Consider the following 16,154-nt stretch of genomic DNA (forward strand, 5'->3'; position numbering starts at 1 on the left):
TGAAAAATCAAGCCCATAACAAACTGACAACGAGGATAAATTGGGTCCGGCATTATCCCTCACCCAGCGACTGTGAGTATCTTGTTTAAACAGAAGAAAAGGAAGATATACTCACCAGATGTGCTGCATTTTGGCAGGATTGACCCCTTCGAACCATCCACAGAGGATTGGTGTCGATATGTAAAATGCCTCGGGTTCTATTTCAAGGGGAGGGACAGAAGAGAACAATTCTCCTAAGCATTTGTGGGAGTAAAACCTATAATTTAATCCAAAGTTTGACGGCCCCGAGTGCCCCGATTCGAAGACCTTTGGTGAATTGGTAGACCTCATTAAGGGACACTTTCAACCCAAACCCTCAGTCACCATGCAGAGGTTCAGGTTTAATTTGAGGGTTAGAGCCCCGGGGATACCATTGCTACATACGTGGCGAAACTGAAACAACTGACTCAACACTGTGATTTCGGGGAGACCCTAAACAATTTGCTCAGGGATTGTTTTGTCTGTGGTGTGCAAGATGATGCCATTCAACGACAATTATAAGCTGAAGTAAAGCTTGATTTTAAAAATGCATTGGAAATAGCGCTTATGATGGAAAGCACTGAACGGGATGTGCAGGCTATACAAGGTGCATAAAATGGTGCCATTTTCCAGTTGGCGGAGGTGTAGTGCGAAAAGCCGAGACTCAGCCACGAAGCAGGAAACAGTCCCCACTACCCGAAAATTTAAAATAAATATAGGAAACAGCTCAGCAGCAAATCTGAAAATGAATTGTTACAGATGTGCAAGAAATCATAATCCTGAAACTTGCCATTTTAAAGAGGCGGAGTGCTATTTTTGCCACAAAAGAGGGCACATACTGAAGCATTGTAAAGCAAGATTGAGACAGACTCCCAGGCAGCAAACTAAGTTAATCAAAATGCTTAATGTGGAAGAACCAGAAGCCACCAATTCTGATATTTATTCTCTATTTAATATAAAAGTAGGAAAGACAGAGCCAATCACTGTTACTCTGCAGGAAAATAGAAGACCTTTAATGATGGAAGTGGACACTGGTGCTTCAACCATTGCAGTGGGAGAGCATGCCTTCAAAAATTTAAACTAGGGTACTCAGCAATTGTATTTGGAATAGACTTCAGCCAATTTGAAAACTTATACTGGCGAAACTATCCAAGTGAAGGGTATTACTACTGCACCTGTTTATTATAAGCACCAAACAGCGCAACTCCCGGTGATGGTAGTAGAAGGCGAAGGGCCAAGCCTTCTAGGTTGTGATTGGTTGAAAGAAATTAAACTAAATTGTTCTGAAATTTTCCAGCTACGAGCAGGAGAACTGCCGGAGCTGCTAAAGAAATATGACAAAGTTTTTCAAGACGAACTGGGGAGAATCAAAGGCCTACAGGCTAAGACCTAGGTTGACTCAGAAGCAACTCCTCATTTCTTTAAAGTAAGGCCGGTGCCATATGCTCTGAGGAAGAAAATTGACACCGAATTGAACCATTTAGAGAGGCTGGGGGCCATACAGCTGGTTCAATTCTCAGAGTGGGCAGCACCTATAATCCTTGTCCTAAAACCGGATGAGACCATTGGATCTGTGGGAACTATAAATTAACAGTAAACAAAGCTGCCAAGTTGGACAAGTACCGTATCCCCAAGATTGAGGATGTCAGTGCTAAATTAGCAGGAGAGATAACTTCTACTAAGCTAGATATGAGTCACGCGTATCAGCAGCTGGAACTGGATGATACCTCCAGAGAGTTTGTGACCATAAACACCCACAGAGGGGTTATATAAATACACACGTCTGCCCTTCGGTGTTTCTTCAGCCTACGCGATTTTCCAGAGGACGATGGAGAGCTTGCTACAAGGACTACCTCAAATCATGGTCTACCTGGATGACATCCTTATAACGGGGTTCACGGAAGCTGAACACTTGGCTAATTTGGAGGAATCTTGAAATGATTTTGGGAAGCAGTACCTTGCCTGAAAGTGTGCCTTTCAGGCAAGCGAAGTTGTTTATTTAGGCCACCGGGTGGATGCCCAGAGGTTACACCCGGTAGAAGAAGAAGTTAAAGCTATTAAGGACGCACCTTCGCTTAAAGATCTCTGAACTCGTCATTCTTAGGTATGGTTAATTATTATGGTCAATTCCTACCCGACTTACCAACAGCCCTAGCACCTCTACACATTGTTAATGAAAAACCAGCATTGGGTTTGGAAGTCACCCCATGAGGAAGCCTTCACGAAAGTTAAACGACTCTTGCACTCTTCAAACTTGTTAGTACACTACGACCTGACGAAGTAACTAGTACTAACCTGTGAAGCATCCACCTATGGTGCGGGAGAGGTACTATCGCACAAGATGGATGACATTTCAGAAGGGCCGACAGACTACATGCCCAGGACCCTTTCCACGGCCGAAAAGGGGTGTTCACAAATTGAGAAAGAAAGATTATCAATTACTTTCGGAGTTAAAAAATTTCATCAATATGTACATGGCTGACACTTTATGATAGTGTCTGAGCACAAACTGCTCTTGGGTCTGTTCAATGAAGAAAAAGCTATTCCTCCCATAGCTTCTGCACAAATTCAAAGAGGGGCTCTAATTTTATCTTCATATGAAGACCAGGGATGCATGTAAGCAATGCTGATGCCCTAAGTCACCTTCCTTTGCAGAAGAGCAATGGACATACCCCAAGAGATCGTATTAGCGATAAATTTCCTGGATTCCTCACCAAGGCAGATAAAAAACTGGACGAATTGTGATCCAGTCCTCTCTAGAGTGAGACACCAAGTGTTGAAAGGATGGTCCTAGGAACCGGTCCCTGATGAATTGAAGCCATTCTTCACTCGAAGGAATGAATTGAGCAGTCAAGATGGTATCCTGTTATGGGGTGCATGACTAGTCATTCCTTCACAAGGAAGGGAACCACTCTTAACAGAGCTACACAGCACACATCAGTGAATCTCAACAATGAAGACGATCATGCAAAGTTACATTTGGTGGCTGAGCATGGACGGTGATATGAAGAAGGTGGTGAAACACTGTATACAATGCCAACAATTACAGAAGTTACCTGTTGTGGGCCCATTACACCCGTAGGAATGGCCTAGTAGGCCCTGGGTGAGACTGCACATAGATTATGACAGTCCTTTTCTAGGCACCATGTTCCTACTAATAATTAACGTACATTCCAAATGGCTAGACATTTATGAGGTTAGATTGCCAGCGTCAGGTGCAACTATAGAAAAGTTACGCCAAAGCTTTTCTACACATGGATTGCCAGAAGTAATCGTCTTAGACAATGGTACTGCATTTACTAGTGCTGAATTTCAAAGATTTGTGAGCCTAAATGGTATCAAACACATAAAGACAGCATCATATCATCCGCCGTCTAACGGATTAGCTGAGAGAACAGTATAAACTTTTAAACCTGGGATGAAAAAATTATCAGGGGGATCATTGGAGACTAATACAGACTAAGCCTGATACTTCCCAATTTGGAAAGGAAGGTGGAGAAAAGTCAAGGGAATCAAAAAGTGACTCATGAGTTGCATAGTCATGAGCAAGAATTTATTATTGGTGAAGCAGTAAACGTACAAAACTTCGATGGTGGATCAAGTTGGTTACCTGGTGTAATAGTTTCTGTGACTGGACCCTTTTTATACCACATAGAAGTGGAGGGCTGAATCACCCGCAAACATGTGGATCATTTAAGAAGAACAAAATGATATTCCACCTGTAACCATTGTAGAACCTATGGCCCTTGTTGAAGTTGTTCAACCAAAGATAGACATACCATATGTTTTTGTTGGAGTAGATAACATTGTGCTTTTGCCTAAAGAAGTACCTGATGTTGCTGCAGTTCCAGATAATGTGGATCGTGTAAGAGATTCGAAAGTCGTGGAACTACAACATTCCACCCAAATCAGGAAACCACCTGAGAGACTGAACTTATAATTCCATGACCTGTGTATACATTTGTGATGTCATGAAGGTAGATGTTCTTTGTAACTGCAAACTGTACAAAAGATTTAAAGGGGGAGGAATGTGTATTTGTAGCTTTAAGGAATATAATGACTGTAGCTTTAAGACTTATTGTGTTGCATAGTATCACGTGATGGTGTGAATGAATCAGCTGTAAGTGCAGGGAACCTTAGAGTGGGAGTGCTTCTTCTAGTTGGGAAGTTTGATGGAAGCATGTAACTGCTGCTGCAGCCTGTAAATAAAGTTTGATGTTTCGAATGAGAAACCTGTCTGGAAAATCAAGTCCATAACATTCCTACATGGCAGACTGGTTAAAAAATTAAAAGCCCATGGGATCCAGAGGAATGTAGCAAGCTGGATACAAAATGGGCTCAGTGTCAGGAAACAAAGGGTAATTGTTGATGGATGTTTTTGTGACTGGAGTGGGGTCCTGCAGGGCTCAGTACTAGATCCCCTACTTTTTGTGGTATACGTTAATGATTTGGATGTAAATGTAAGGGAAATGATCAAGAAGTTTGCAGATGACACAAAAATTGGCCGCGAGGTGGATTACTGTAGATTGCAGAAAGATATCAATGGACTGGTCAAGTGGGCAGAAAAGTGGCAAATGGAATTCAACCCAGAGAAGTGTAAGTTGATGCATTTGGGGAGGTAATACAAGGCAAGAGATTACACAGTAAATGGGAGGATACTGAGAGGTGTGGAGGAAGTGAGAGACTTTGGAGTGAATGTCCACAGATCACTGAAGGTAGCAGGCCAGGTTGATAAGTTGGTTAAGAAGGCATATGGAATGTTTTCATTTATTAGCCGAGGCATAGAATATAAAAGCAGGGAGATTATGCTGGAACTATATAAAACATTAATTAGACCATAACTTGAGTACTGTATGCACTTCTGGTCACCTCATTACAGAAAGGATGTAATTGCATTAGAGATGGTACAGAGGAGATTTGTGAGGATGTTGCCAGGACTGGAAAATTGCAGCGATGAGGAAAGATTAGATAGGTTGGGGTTGTTCCTGGAACAGAGGAGGCTGAGAGAAGATTTGATTGAGATGTACAAAATTGTGAGGGGCCTGGATAGAGTGGATGGGAAGGACCAGTTTACTTTAGCAGAGGGGTCAGTGATTAGCGGGTATAGATTTAAAGTTATTGGTAGAAAGATTAGAGGGAAGGTGAGGAAAATTCTTTTTACCCAGAGAGTTCTAGGGGTCTGGAACTCACTGCTGAAAGGGTAGTAGAGGCAGAAACCTTCAACTCATTTAAAACGTGTCCAAATATATACCTCAAGTGCCATAACCTGCAGAGCTACGGACCAAATGCTGGAAATGGGATTAGGCTGGGTAGCTCGTTTTCGGCCAGCGCAGACACGATGAGCCAAGTGGCCTCTTTCTGTGCCGTAAACTTTCTATGATTCTAAGTGAGCATTCAAGTTGAGGGAGGGATACTTGGAGTTTGTGGCAAATGGGGATATCAGCTTCATACGTAGTTTGGAGGAGAAATTGCATGAAGAACCATAGAACCATAGAAAAGCTATGGCACAGAAAGAGGCCATTCAGCCTATCTTCTCTGCGCTGGCTAAAAAAAAACTAGTTGTCCATTCTAATCCCACCTTCCAGTATCCAGTCCATAGCCTTGCAGGTTACAGCACTTCAGGTGTAGATTGAGGACAGTATTCTTTTGAAACATTGTATATTTGACCTTATCCAGGTTTTTAAAATAAAGCCCCCAACACTTTTATGTGTGTATTGGACAAATAACACTAATCATTTGCCAGCATTATTGAATTCAACTGTAACATATTAATGAGGTGTCAGCTGTGGCTCAGTTCATAGCACCCTCGCCTTTGAATCAGAGGGTTGTGGGTTCATATCCCACTCCCGGAAACCAAGAACTGTGATTGTACTTGAAAGAGTTGCAATCTGTGACTGTTGATAACTCGAAAGAATTTTGTAACATGTTAATCACTGTCTATTTCAGACAATTCAGTAAGTTTATCAAACCAGGTTAAAATGTGATTAATTGCTGTTAACTATTTACTTAAGAAACTGAGTGCCTTTGTGCAGTGTCCAGGAATGCTGAAGCTGCCCAAAGTTTCTACCATCTGACTGTCCTGGTTAACAGTGTAAGCAATCTAACATCAACCAGCTGTTCATTAAATACATGACCTGTGAGTGTCATTCAAATAAATCATTATCCAATTTGGATCAATTTAGCATCATGCACTAAAGTGCCTAGCACTTTTAAACACAATTAGGGTTCATGGGCCCTTACCTCTCCAAAATCTTGGGTACTGGCAGTTAGATGGATTTCCCATTCACCACATATAGCGGGCAAATCATGTTTGAATGAACGTGCCCATTGTATGCAGTAGGGACTATTATCAAATCCTATCAGGCAGTGCATTCCAGAATTTTTTAAATTCATTTAAGGGATGTGGGCATCGCTGGCTAGGCCAGCATTTATTGCCCATCCCTAATTGCTCTTGAGAAGGTAGCAGTGAGCTGCCTTCTTGAACCGCAGCAACCCACATGGTGTAGGCACACCCAAAGTGCTGTTGGGGAGGGAGTTTCAGGATTTTGACCCAGCGACAGTGCAGGAACGGCGATATCTTTCCAAGTCAGGATGGTGAGTGGCTTGGAGGAGAACTTGCAGGTGGCAGTGTTCCCATGTACCTGCTGCCCTTGTCCTTCTAGATGGTAGTGAACGTGGGTTTGGAAGGTGCTGTCTCAGGACCCTTGGTGAGATTCTGCAGTGCATCTTGTAGATGGTACACACTGCTGTCACTGTGCATCAGCGATGCAGGGAGTGAATGTTTGTGATGGGGTGCCAATCAAGCGGACTGCTTTGTCCTGGATGGTGTCAAACTTCTTGAGTGTTGTTGGAGCTGCACTCATCCAGGCAACTGGAGAGTATTCCATCACACTCCTGACTTGTGCCTTGCAGATGATGGGCAGGCTTTGAGAAGTCAGGAGACGAGTTACTCGCCGCAGGATTCCAAGCCCCTGACCCGCTCTTGTAGCCACAGTATTTATATGGCTAGTCCAGTTTCTAGTCATCACAACTCTGATCATTACAACTCTGAGCTCCCCAAACCCCTACAAGGGTTTGAAATCTCCTTCATTTTTAAATAGTCCACCTGTCTCTTACTGCCATTTAAAAGAAGGATTAAACAATTTTAAATAAACCTCTGTTAAGATGGCTGACAGAGGAATTTCATCCAAGCTGATTGATATATAATGAGATTTCCACCCTGTACTTTTGAAAGGGTCAAAAGGTCAGGTATATTCTTTGTTTTTTCAGCAGTAAATGTTGTTATTTTCAGGGGTTGATGATGTCTTCGTTTTCATCAACACTTTCCGGCAAGCAAGCCACATTCGCGACCCACAGGAAAGAATGATTCATACCATCAAAACAGCGGGGAAAGCCACCTTCTTCACCTCATTCACCACAGCTGCCGCCTATGCGGCAAATATATTTTCCCAGGTTAGTTAGTTATAACAGACTTCATGCTGTGAAGTCTGCTAATTTATTCTTTTTGCATGAATGACATACTTCCCTGTTTATTTCTGTTTGCATTTTTTTGCACAATAATATTTGTTTATAACGCCAAACTCAAGGGCTGGCTTTTATTCCAGAGAGTGAGGTGTTGAGTAAAATCCATTTATTAGCTGAAGCAGATTGCTTACAACGGCCATTCCAGTTTCCGTTAATATTCAGAGTGCCCCAATGCAGATGGAAGAAGGTACTCACAATGCTGTGTGTACATGAAATGGTACCAGGGATGACTTCAGTTACAAGAGACTTGGGGCAGAATTTTGCCCTTGGTGGGCGGACTCGGCGGGGGCTGGCGGGGGCGGTCGGGAAGCCGACCGCTGCCTGCAATCAGGACCGCACTGTGATTTCATGCTGGTGGACCAATTAAGGCCTCCCCAGCTTGAAATGCGAGTGGTAGCGCTGAGCACTGCCTGTGCAGGTGCGGGAGGAGGGCAAGCAGGCCGAGCACAAACTTCGCGCATGCACATGAGTGAGCGCTGCATAATCTCCCTGAGGCACGGAGCTGCCTCAGGGAGATGAAGCATTTTTTAAAAAGAAAATGAAGAAAATAAAAATGTAATAAAACATGTCCTCTCATGTGACTCTGTCACATGAGTAGGGACATGTTATTAATTAAATTTTAAAACTTTTATTATTATTTGCTTTTGGAAACCTCACCCGCCCATCATTTCACGCTCGAGCAGGTCAGGCACGCGCCTGCCCGCTGAGCGAAAATTTCTGCCCTTGGAGAAGCTGGGATTGTTCTTAAGAACAGCAAAGGTTAAGGTGAGATTTAATAGAAGCATTCAAAATTAGGAAGTGTTTTGGTAGAGTTGATAAGGAGTAAATGTTTCCACTGGCAAGAGAGTGGGTAAGCAGAGGACACCGAGCTAAGTTAATTGGCAAAAAAAACAGAAGGGGGATGAGATTGTTTTTAATGCAGAGTTGTAATGATCTGGAATGCACTGCCTGAAAAGGTGGTGAAAACAGTTTCAATAATAACCATCAATAGGGAATTGCATGAAGTGGAAAAAATTGTTGGGCTATGGGCAAAAAGAATGGAACTCATTGGATAGCTTCTCAAAGGGACAGCACAGGCACGGTGGACCACATGCATTCCTTGTGTATTTCTGATTTTATGATATGCAATGTTGCTATTGCTAACTAATTTGATTGTAACCCCATTGGCACAACTGAGAGTTGCTCAGCCTGTCCAATTTGCAGCAGTATGTTTTGGTTATAACATCAGGGTGGTCTTCAGTGTTTAAAGGATTAAAAGCTCGGTTGAGACCATGACCAAATCCTCACATCTGTTTGAAAGACTGAACATCTCATTTTAATTTCAATTCATTTTCCCACACCTTTTGGAAAGGAAACCCGTTATTGCCATCTAGTCTGACCATATATCTGTGCCTTCCCTAAGATTGCCTTTTTCTACCTCTGTAACATCACCCGATTCCACCTCTGCCTCAGCTCACCTGCTGCTGAAACCCTCATCCATGCCTCTGTTACCTCCAAACTTGACTATTCCAACAGCTCCTGGCTGACCTCCCAATTATCACCCTCCATAAACTAATGTTTTGAATATATTGTATGAAAATAACTTTTCTGGAATTATTAATGTGAAGAGCGTTAATGCTGGATGATTGTTTTTAATTTAGTTGACAGTATCAGCAACATATCCTCTTCAATCAGGAATCAAATGGTTACATTCAAAGTAAAGCCTCCTTTTTATTGCCCCAATTTAATGCCTTAGTCCCTACCTCAGAGTGGCCCTACACCTTCATCAATATGATGTTTTCATTATCTATAACCAGCCACAACTTTGGTCTCACTGAGCAACTGCCAATTTAGCCCTAACTCACGATCAGTATGTTTATATATTCTAGGAAATGCAATGAACCTGCCAAAGATGCGTTTCATGTACAGACCTTCCTGCCAGAAGGAGAGGAAACCAGTCTAGCTAAAACTGAACCAAGGATTTAGCATACTAATCCAGTACCCAGATTATTCCACTTTCAGTACTGACTCAGTCCATTTGAACTGTGCTTCTGTTTAAGATCTTTAACAATAATCTTGTTTTGTTACTACCAGATCCCAGCTGTCCATGACTTTGGACTGTTCATGTCTTTGATAGTTGCTTGCTGTTGGGTGGCTGTTCTGTTCCTCATGCCAGCTGCACTCTGCATTTGGAGCCAATACATCTCACCTCTGGAGATTTCCTGCTACTCAAAGTAAGGGCCATTTTTTTTTTTTAGTTTCTTCTGTATGTATTTACCAAAGTGAAAGGTGGCATTGCTGAAGAACATGAGCTTAACATTGTGGGTGTATTTTTAGAATTCAGTCTATGTTGTAATGAGGAAGGTCTTGTGACATAGTGGGTAGCATCCCTGCCTCTGAACCAGAAGCTCTGAGTTCAAGTCCCACTCCAGGAATTGATGGCCAAGGAAGGTGCATTCATATCACAGCCAAACAGGTTAAGTATAAACCTGCAAATCCTTCCAACACATGCTGATGCCAGGCAGTAAGAGTGGGAAAGATTCCTGGTCAGACAAGTGATGGAGCCTGTTTCATCACTATCCATAGCTCCAGACTACAACATGCTTGTAAAAGTTCATGTTCCCATAGCAACTTGGACTGTCTGAGTGACCTGTAGCATACCACTACCATATGTTGTAATATTACTATAAGTGTTGTATTAGACTCTAACTTCTACTCAGCAAATGATGCAGAAAATGCCATACAGACCAGGAAGGTCCCAGCTTCCATTCTCAAATATGTGATGAATTACTTTGGGCAAAATTCGACAAGGATGCAGAATGTGCATGTCATATCTGGTAAAACCACCCCACCACCCCATATCCAGCTTCATCAATTTTAATAGAACTTTCCTGAAATGTTGTGGAACAGGTGTATAAAAGCAATTCTGCCTTTTTTTTTACATCTGCATCCTTGCCCAACTTCACCCCTAAAGAGTTCTCAATAGTGGGATACAGTTGGTCCCTTGGTTAAGTAGGAGGGAAATTACAAGGGTTCCCAGTCTTAATCATTATATAGTAACCTCTACTTTAATTGTGCATGCTGCTATGGAGAAGTTGTGAGCCTCTTCCCTGCAAAAGGACAGAGAGAAACACCTAATGGGCACCTCCAAGCTGCCAGCTCTAAACAACAAGGAGACCTGAAACGTTGGGAAACAAAATTAAGTTTTAGGCCATCATAAGAAAAAAGTCACATTGCTTAAATAGCATGTACAGGAGGAGCTAGTTAGCACATATAAATTGTACATGGTTCAGGAATTGATGAATTATAAATGTTAGCCACTCATGAGCTTGACCGTTTCTGAGCTCTTGCCCTAACCTTGTTCTGAAATGATATTTGTAATACATCTACCATGAGGTCCTTTCTCTTTATCCACTAAAATTAAAATCAGTATGAGAACCACATGGAGTTTTTACTAAATCTCATTCTTATTGTTAAATTTTACTGAGAAGTAGTAATTTATAATAGCCAAGGTCACTTATTACAGAAACAACTCAAAGTGCTTCATGTTTAATGAACTACTTTCAAGTGTATTATTAAATAGACCAATACATTTTGCACAGAGCTGGATCTTGGCAATGGGATGAGTGAGCAATTATTTTTTTATAGTGGTGTTGGTTTGAAGGAGGCGGAGTTTGAAGGAGATTTGAAGGAGGAATTTTGGCCAGAAAAATCAGAAAATTCCTTGCTGTCCTTCAAATAGTGCCATAAAACCTAAACAGGAGAAAAGATCCTAAGTGTAACATCTTCAAAGGGACAATTACTCTGTCAATGCAGCACTGCCTTAGTCTAGATTTTGTACTTGAGGGCTGGCCTTAAACACTCACTTAACTTAAACATGAGATTTTTACCAGTTGAGCAAAGCTGACACACAAGTTTTGCTATTTATTTTCTTTATAATAATAGGTAAAACTGTGCACTAGTAAAAGTGCTATACTTGAAACATTTTCTTTAGCGACTAGTGGCAGGCACTAACAATGCCAGAGAGTATAGCAATGGTTTGCGCCTATTAGTGGGAATATTACTTAACACTAACCATCTGCGTTAATTTCAACCTTTAGAAGAGCAACCCATACTGCATCTCCAGAAACATTTCCATTTCTTCCAGCTGATATTCCTCTCAACTGACTTCTCGAATTGTGCATGTGCAGCTGTTGGATAAAAATGAGGGCAAGCTTGCCTTTAATGTCTCCTGTGATGGAATTAAACATGATGCCAGATCCACATATATGTTGATGAACCCTGGCTCTACCTCACTAGCTACTCTCTCGTGTCCTCCACTGTTTCTATGTTGTCAGGCGGGTGGCCTGACATTCAGTCCTGTCAGCTGTAATTTCTTTCAATTAAACATTGGGAAAACCAAGTCCATTATCTTCAGCCCCTACCACAAATTCTGTTCCCTAGCCACCAATCCCCTACCTGCCACTGTTAAGATTAAATTAGGTTGCTTGCAAACTGAGTTAAGCTCCCAACCTGAGATCCTGTCCATTACAAAAATTGCTTATTGCCACCTCCATAATATCACACATACCCTGTCCCTGCCTCACCTCATCAACTGGTGAAACCTCATTCATGCTTTTGTTGCCTCCAATAATATATTGGCTGGCCTCCCATCTTACACACTTCATTAACGTGAGATCATCCAAAACTGCTACTCGTATTCTCACCCAACCTGCACCATGTGTCATTCACCCATCAACCCTGTGCTTGCTGATCTGCATTGGTATCTAGTCCACCAGCACTGTAATTTTAAAATAATCATCCTCATGTTCAAATCGCTCCATGGCCTTGTGCCTCCTTATCTCCCTTCAAAGCTTCACCAGCAGTACAAACTTTCAAGAACTCCCAACTCTGGATTTATGCAATTCTCAGTCTTTTCATTCCACCATTGGTGGCAGTACTTTCAGTCATGTAGTCCCTAAACACTGGAATTCCCTCCCTAAACATTCCTAACTTTCCAGGTTCTTTTATCCTTTAAGGCATTCTTTAAAATTTACCCCTTTGGCCAAGCTTTTGCTTCAATTGTCCTAATATCTCCTTTGGCTTGGTGTCAATTTTTTGGCTGATTTTTGCCTGACTGTCTTGGGACATTCTGCAATATTAAGGACTTCAAGGTGCTATATAAATGCAAGTTGTTAAAATATAAGTTAAATAAATTTTAACAACACCCATAGATAAACTATTCTGCAAAATTCTCCAAACTACGTAACAGTTAACTCGAAAGACTGCAAAATGACTGAAACTATCACTGCACACAGGACGTATCAAACAACATGATCATTTTTGAGATATTGGCAAAATACGGTGGATGCTGGAAATCTGAAACTAAAACAAAAAGTGCTGGAAAAGCTCAGCAGGTCTGACAGCATCTGTGGAGAGAAAGACAGAGTTAACATTTCGAGTCCGTATGACTCTTCTTCAACTGAAGAACTCCCAACTGAAGAAGAGTCATAAGGACTCGAAATATTAAATCTGTCTTTTTCTCCACAGATGCTGTCAGACCTGCTGAGTTTTCCCAGCACTTTTTGTATTTGTAAGATATTGATGAGCATAAAACCTTTCATTCATATTTTCTATATAAACAATATATCAATGCAAAGAATAGTAGTAAGCTTGAAGATTGGAAATATTTTAGAAACCAGAAAAGGACCACAAAAAAGTTGACAAAAATGAAAGAAAAAGAACATGAGAGTAAAGCAGTCAGGAATATAAAAAAGATTGTAAAGGCTTTTAAAAGTATATGAAGGAGGAGAGTAACTAAAGTAAACATTGAGACAGGAGAAATTATCACGGTGAATGAGGAAGTTGTAGCGACATTGAACAAATATTGTATGTATGTCTTCACAGTAGAAGACACAAATTACATATCAGAAATAGAGGGCAACCAGGATACTAAAGAGAATAAGGAATGTGAGGGCATTAATATCTGCAGGGAAAAAGTATAGGAGGAACTTAATGGACTAAACCCTGACAAATCCCCATGACCTGATGGCCTACATCTTAGGGTTCTCAAGGAAGTAGCTACACAGATAGTGAATGCGCTGATTTTGATTTTATAAAATTCTCCAGAAAATGTGAAGTTAGCACATGAAACACTGCTATTCAAGTTTGACAAATTGATTAGAGTTTTTTTCAGCATGTGACCAGTAGGGTAGTTATAGGGGAACCAGTGGATGTGGCTTACTTGGATTTCCAAAAGGCATTCAATAAAGTAACACACAAAAGATTAATACACAAAGGAAGGGCTCTAGGTGTTGGTGTAACAGATTAACATGGCTAGAGGATTGGTTAACAGATAGGAAACAAAGAGTAGGAATAAATGGGGCATTTTCTAGTTGGTAGCGGAGTACTGCAAGGTTCAGAAGGGATCTCAGCTATTTATAATCTATATTAATGACTTAGATGAAGAGAAAGGGAGTAATGTATCTAAAATTGCTGAAGACACAAAGCTAGTTGGGAATGTAAACTTTGAGGAAGACACAAGGGGGCTGCTGTTATGATCCCAGCTGCTGTTACTACTGGACAAGTCGGATCCCAGGGTGGAACCTGGCTTGATAGATTCTAACTTTTATTTTTTTTAAGAAAGCAGGGTGGCTACTGAGCAGAGACACAGTATCTGTTCATGATCTTTTAACAAAAGAATAAAACATTTATTAAACCAAAAAAAGAACTATATTACACTACTCCTGCACCCCAACTATACTTTTACAGATAGTTAATTAAATTTGTAAAGATAACACAAGTTACAAAGTCTATCTTTTACTCTAATGTTCACAGTAAGTATACAGTACATGTAAACTAATAGGCGAACAGTGGTCAAACACACTACACTCCAAAAATCAAGAAACAGATGTCACACAAAGCACATGCTATGGATTTCTCATCAACGCCCCCAGACACTTGTTATACCGTGAGTCAACCAGTCTCACTGAAACTCTGTCTGTCTCATGAGGGTTTCCAATCTCCAAGCTCGAAGAACTTGCCTTAAAATTCTCTCTCAAATGACACTTATTTTCGGACATCTTCATCAAGGGTTTCGACCTCCCTTTCCAATGTTCCTTTCCACTGGATCTCTTCGTGCATTCAAGCTTCACCTTCCGCGTACACTCTCTAAAATACTCAGCTATGCCAAGCAGAACACCACTGCTCCAGAAGCCCGTAGTAAGGAGGTGCCAACCTTCTGCTGTCTCCTCGGATCTTTTGGCTTCTCTCAAGCCCACTTTGCTTTATGTCTGCTCCCTGCAGCTCTGTCTCTTTAATTCGGAGTATTTTCTTCTGCTCCTTACTTTTGACTTCGCTCAACAGGACCTTTTCAGATTCCTGTTCTTGTTCCCTTGACTTGAATGTCTTCCTGGGACCTCTTTCTGTCCCACTCTCTGGTTTGGGACCTTTCTTCTTTGTACTTAGGACCTGCTCCCAGCAGCTCCTGTCCTTCTCCTCTGGGCACTTTCTGTGGAATGGCACTCCTCCGTGGAGATGAAGAAGGTCACCTGACCTTTTCACACTGTTTCACTTTTGGGGACTTCTTTCCGTTCTGTGCACGGTGCTGGTTTCTAGGTGAAAATTTAAAAAAAGAACTGCACATGTGCACAGGGCCATTTACTGGCCCGAAGACGTGAAAATCAACCAAATATGCATGTACAGCCATCATGCGCAGAAACCCGAGAATCGTTAAAAAAAAAACTGTGCATGTGCGGCCATTCTATGACGGGCGCATGCGCAGAAACACCGAGGCCTATAGTTTCCAGTCTCTGAACTCTGATTTAAGCTTCAGGTAAGTTTCTTTCTTTTCCTTCGGGTTCATCACACTGCAAAGAGATATCAGCAGATTAAATGGGTAAGCAATAAGGTGGCAGATGGAATATAATGTGGGGAAGCATGAGGTTATTCACTTTGGTTGTAAGAATAGAAAAGCAGAATATAATTTTAAAAGGTGTGAAACTTGTAAATGTTATTCCTAGGGAACTTTGGTGTACCCGTACAAGAAACACAGAAGGCCAGCATGCAGGTACAGCAAGCAATTAGGAAGACAAATGTCATGTTGGCCTTTATTGCAAGGAGATTGGAGTACAAGAATAGAAACATAGAAACTAGGAGCAGGAGTAGGCATTCGGCTCTTCGAGCCTGCTTTGTCATTCATTATGATGATGGCTGATCATCCAACTCAATAGCCTGCTCCCGCTTTTTCCCCATATCCTTTGATCCCTTTCGCCCCAAGAGCCATATCTAACTCCTTCTTGAAAACATACAATGTTTTGGCCTCAACTACCTTCTGTGGTAATGAATTGCACAGGCTCACCACTCTCTGGGTGAAGAAATTTCTCCTCATCTCAGTCCTAAATGGTCTACCCGGTATCCTCACATTGTGACCCCTGGTTCTGGACTCCCCCACTATCGGGAACATCCTTCCTGCATCTACTCTGTCTAGTCCTGTTAGAATTTTATAGGTTTCTATGAGGTCCCCCCTCATTCTTCTGAACTCCAGCGAATATAATCCTAACTGACTCAATCTCTCTTCATATATCAGTCCCGCCATCCCAGGAATCAGTCCAGTAAACCTTCGCTGCACTCCCTCTATAGCAAGTACATCCTTC

The 16,154-nt window shown here is 41.6% G+C and overlaps 1 protein-coding gene across 1 annotated transcript in view; it reads left to right on the forward strand.

Moving 5' to 3' along the window:
- disp3 (dispatched RND transporter family member 3) overlaps nucleotides 1–16,154 on the forward strand; it is a 748,238-nt gene that overhangs the window by 532,579 nt on the left and 199,505 nt on the right. The window contains 2 exon segments of the mRNA XM_078559213.1: nucleotides 7,310–7,470; nucleotides 9,616–9,755. Of these exon segments, the coding sequence (XP_078415339.1) occupies nucleotides 7,310–7,470; nucleotides 9,616–9,755 (301 nt within the window).

The sequence above is a fragment of the Cetorhinus maximus genome, chromosome 15 (genome assembly GCF_964194155.1).
Source record: "Cetorhinus maximus chromosome 15, sCetMax3.hap1.1, whole genome shotgun sequence".
Lineage (NCBI taxonomy): Eukaryota > Metazoa > Chordata > Chondrichthyes > Lamniformes > Cetorhinidae > Cetorhinus > Cetorhinus maximus.